This window comes from Solanum lycopersicum, chromosome 10 (assembly GCF_036512215.1).
Source record: "Solanum lycopersicum chromosome 10, SLM_r2.1".
In the NCBI taxonomy this organism is placed as follows: domain Eukaryota; kingdom Viridiplantae; phylum Streptophyta; class Magnoliopsida; order Solanales; family Solanaceae; genus Solanum; species Solanum lycopersicum.
In genome coordinates, this window is record NC_090809.1 from 47,928,265 (window position 1) to 47,932,931 (window position 4,667).

At 32.5% G+C, this 4,667-nt stretch overlaps 1 protein-coding gene across 1 annotated transcript; it reads left to right on the forward strand.

The window, feature by feature from the left end:
- Window positions 1-1,966: 1,966 nt before the first annotated feature.
- On the forward strand, window positions 1,967-3,155 carry LOC109121285 (replication protein A 70 kDa DNA-binding subunit D-like). The gene is made up of 4 exons (XM_019215955.1): window positions 1,967-2,110; window positions 2,189-2,462; window positions 2,731-2,862; window positions 2,953-3,155. The coding sequence occupies exons 1-4, from the start codon at window positions 1,967-1,969 to the stop codon at window positions 3,153-3,155; spliced, it is 753 nt and encodes a 250-aa protein (XP_019071500.1).
- Window positions 3,156-4,667: the final 1,512 nt, after the last annotated feature.

Genomic DNA, 4,667 nt, shown 5'->3' on the forward strand with positions numbered 1-4,667 from the left:
GAAAAAATTCAGTTTAATTACCTTTTGAAAAGAGATTTAATTGATATTATGCTTGTTGTGATTGTAACATCAATTCCTTTTTGTATTTTAGTTTCTATCCAGTAAATCTTGAATTCATATGTTATAACAACATTTGTATACATTTTTATATTGTTTTAAGTATAAATAAATGTTTTTATGTGTTTATAGAAGAAGCAAATTAGACTGTTTAGTATTTGTTCTTACTAAAGGCATAGAAGAAGCAAATTAGATTTTTTAGTCTTTGTTCTTGTTAAAGGCATGTTATACACTCAATAGCCTTCCTCCATGAATATGTCTATGATTGTTCGGTGGGGGGGGGGGTGATTTGATAATCTTATGTAAATATTTTTCTATTTCCAATTTTATTAGATATTCTAGAAGTGCCACAATTTTATGTTTAAGTCTAATTATTTAATCGAATTATGTATACATTTTTTACATTTGAGTTTTTTAAAGAACAATGTGTAATTTGTTCTTCAATAATTGATCATGTGGACTAAAATAATAAGGGAAGATTAATAAAATTCACCAAAATTTTTTTTTTGTTGAAGATTTAAATATTTAAATTATACAAATCTATCTGTCACTTTTAAAACATAATAGGAGTAACAAAGAGGGAAGATAAAGAGCAACATCAGAAGGGATCTGATAAGTTACCTTTAAAAAACTTTTTATATTTATTTATTATATGTAGAAAAAAATAAGCATTTTTTTTATTTCATTCTTTAATTTGATAAGGGTCAAAATTACCTGAGAACTATTCAAATGCAGCAAAAATATCTTTCGTTTGTTGAGTGTATTGAGGTTTTGTGTAGTTTCAGGTGAAAAAATTGTGTATTTGAGCATTGTTTATGAAATTTGTTTGAATATATAAAGGGAAAATTTGATTGAATTGTGGGTGTACTATTTGTCTTAGGACTGAAAGGACAAGGAATATGGTCTTATATTTGCTCGTTAATTTCAGCAAGGGTTGGTGTGGATTTTAAAATTGACGGGCTAATGAGTGTTAAATTACGTGATTTTCCATGGTTGATATTGATGTGTACTGGTCACGTGAAAAATTATCTTTCGCATGACACGCTTGATGACATTAGTAAAGTTAGGGGTATTTGTGAGCCAACCAAAAAAAGGAGTATTTTTAGCCACAACACAAATGAATAAGATTTTGAATATGCTTTTATGAGTATTAGTCAAAAATATTATATTTATTATGGGTCACCTATTATTATTAATCAATCAAATCCTCAATTATTGTTTTTATGTACAATGGACAATTTTCATAAAAATATTTTTAAAACATATATAAATTTTACAACATAAGTTTAAAACTTAAAAGATAATGATGATACCACCATTTTATTTCTTCCTCTACTCTCTCTTTATATATTTAACTATTTATCAAAAATAATACTGTAAATAGTTTTTTAGGAAAATCTATCTAAGATTGAGATGTACTAAAATATAAGTTCATTAATATGTGCTACTGCATTACCTAAAGAATGAAATATAACTTTAAAATTATGATGAATTTATTTTGGAGACGAGAAATGGACAAATCATGACGGTACATATATATATATATATATATATATATAAGAAAATTTTACTGTCGCCTACGTGGTAGCTTCCCCATCCACAAAACCTTTCCACTTTACAATATTCCCTAAAATACCCTTTTTAAAAAGATCCCCCACACCAGCCGCCTCTTCAACCCAAACAATCTATCGTTTTACTTTCTGTTTTTCCTTCTTCATACAACGTGTCCTTTCACCGGAAACAACCATTCATTCTGCCTTCTCTGAAACAACACGCCTCATCGTCAACGGTTTCAGCCTCTCTATAAAATGGCTAACACCCTTCGTAGCACCCATTCTCTATCACTTCTTTCTGTCTTTATGACTACAAATATAAACAGACTTCTACTTTCTGCCAAAGAAATTTAAACATGGCCTATTCACTTCTTTCTGATTTGGAGGCTACTCGCGATGACTGGCTGATTAGAGTCCGAGTCTGTCGGCAGTGGGATTTTATTAATTTCAAGCGCAGCCCAGAAATGATAAGCCTTGACATGATACTAATTGATGAAAAGGTATGCATAATTCACATCCTTCGCTTCTAATTTTTAATATTGTTAATATGCAGTGTCTTTCACATTAACTTCTCTCAGGGAACTTTGATGCACGCAATAATATGGAAGAACCAACTCAATAAGTTTGGTGATAAGTTGAGTGAAGGATTTGCAGTCATTATTAGAATCTTCAAAGTTTCATCATTAACCGGTGACTACAAACCAGTACAGTCGAACTTTAAAATAACATTTTTGCAGAAAACTGCCATCCAAAAACTACAAGATGATATTGTCTATATCCCTAAGAATGGTTTTCAGTTTATTCAACCAGAAGTTATTCGCTCAAGGATCAACAACAACATTCTACTGTCAGGTATATTTATTACTTTCATTTATGTTAGACGCTGTGTGGACCGTATACAATGAATAGTTCCCCTCCTAACTTGTAGATGTTGTTGGATGCTTATGCGGAATTGGTGATGTAGAAAGTGTGGGTTCAAAATGGCAGAAGCGTGACATACGCATTCTAACAGATCCGTAACATTCTTAACTCATTTACGTTCATATTCATTCATCCCCAAATTGCAGCATCAAAACTCATATTGATTCACTGTGTAATACATTACAATTATCTTTCACAGATGATCTGACTATCAAAGCAAGGATAACTTTGTGGGAGGACCATGGCGAATCATTTTACCCCTATGTATATCCCAACGACTTTGGACCCTACATTGTCATTATCACTGCTAGAACAGTCAAAGAATTAAGAGGTATGTACTTATTCTGAACATGCTGCAACATTATAGTAGTGACATGTATATGCCGTTGTGACAATTTAGTTGTTGGTAATTTCATAACAGGCGAACTAACTTTTGCCATCACCGCTGCAAGTAAAATTTATGTCAATCTTAAAATGGACAACATCACCGCCTTGCTTCATAAATTCTCAAAGAAATCAGTTCATATTGTAACTATTGCGAGTGGAAACTCAAGTATAGTTCCCAATGCACAAGATATGTTTGAAAACTGGATGACTGTTGCAGAATTATTAGATTCTGAATAGAGTCTTCACATAGAGGTTAGTACCATAATAACCCTTCAAACAAAAATCACCTTTCCTTTTATGAACATAATGCCTCTTTTTAATATGTGTACCGATGTTTATATGTGTTAATGTATCTATCTTCATTATTCATATGGTAGGAATGTGTGGTTACACTCCGCCCGCAGATCACTGCAATAGAGAATTTTTTTGATTGGTATTACATTTCCTGTAAGTTCTGCAACAAGAAAGTTGAATCCTAAAATAGTGTCTACACATGCAAGAAGTGCAACAAACAATGTGACTTACCATTGATTAGGTAAGCAACTAATAAACATTCTATTCACACCTTATATTTGAAGGAACACTAACGTTTTATGCTCACACAGGTTTAAAATCCACATTAACGTCAAGGACAATAGTGGGAACACTACTTTGGTCCTGTTTAATGGAGTCGCTAAAAAACTTCTTGATACTTCTGCTCACAAGTTGGTTAATCGTTTGTCCAAAAGCGAGAGTAATATACCGCCCCAGATTCAAAGTCTTTGCGGGATGGAATTGGTCTTCAAACTCAAATTGAGCAGTTTCAATTTGAAAGAAGGGCTGGAAAACTATACAGTCACAAAAGTTTATGTGCCTGATGAAGAATTAGAATTGCAGCACCGCATAAACAAAGAAAAAGGGTTAAGGTATACAGTGTGAATTTTTTGTCAAATTCGAACTCTCTTGATAGTAAATCAGTCATCTTCTATACCATCCATTCAACTTAAACCCTCCTTAATTATTGGAATGGTTTTTACTGTACAAGGTAAATAGAAATTGGACGATTCCACTGAACAAACAGACTTCAAGGCGGAAGGATTAAACACAGACGACTCTAAAGAACTTTATGATTAAAAATACACTTTCATTTCCAAACAAAGAGTTTATTCAAGAAAGTTCAAGAAGCGAAGGAACTTATTTATAGCGGACAGTGAAGAGAGTGATGATGAAACCATAAAAGGACAAAGTAGAGTTATTTTTATGCTAGGGACCTTAACATTATTAGTTTGATCAAAAAGTGAAAACTTTTTTTGTTTAACAGTGGCTATATAGTTGATGTTTGTTATGGTAGGTGATTAGGTTTGGTTTAGTGTCAAATAATCTTTCATTACTAAATGCACATTACTATCAAAGTTGAGTTGTTTATAGATTCCATCTCCCAACACACATTTTGCTCCTCAGGTTATACATAGCTACTTATCAGGTTCACAATTAGTCGCTCAACTTACGGTATTTTGAAAATCCTCACCCACAAACGTATGACACTTTGTTGGGAGTCGTTACCGCATAGTTGAACAATAAAATGCAATAAATACAAAACCATTTTCGGAGAAGTCAAACAAAGATACAAAGTTGTTGCATGAGCAGCTTTCTGTATGTCCCTTGCACCTCTCCAAATCTCATGCTGAATTGCCGCATTCTGCTCTTCACCACCAGACTATTAAGATATTGCATTTGCTATTCTAGCAAAGAAATATAACTCACTTTCGC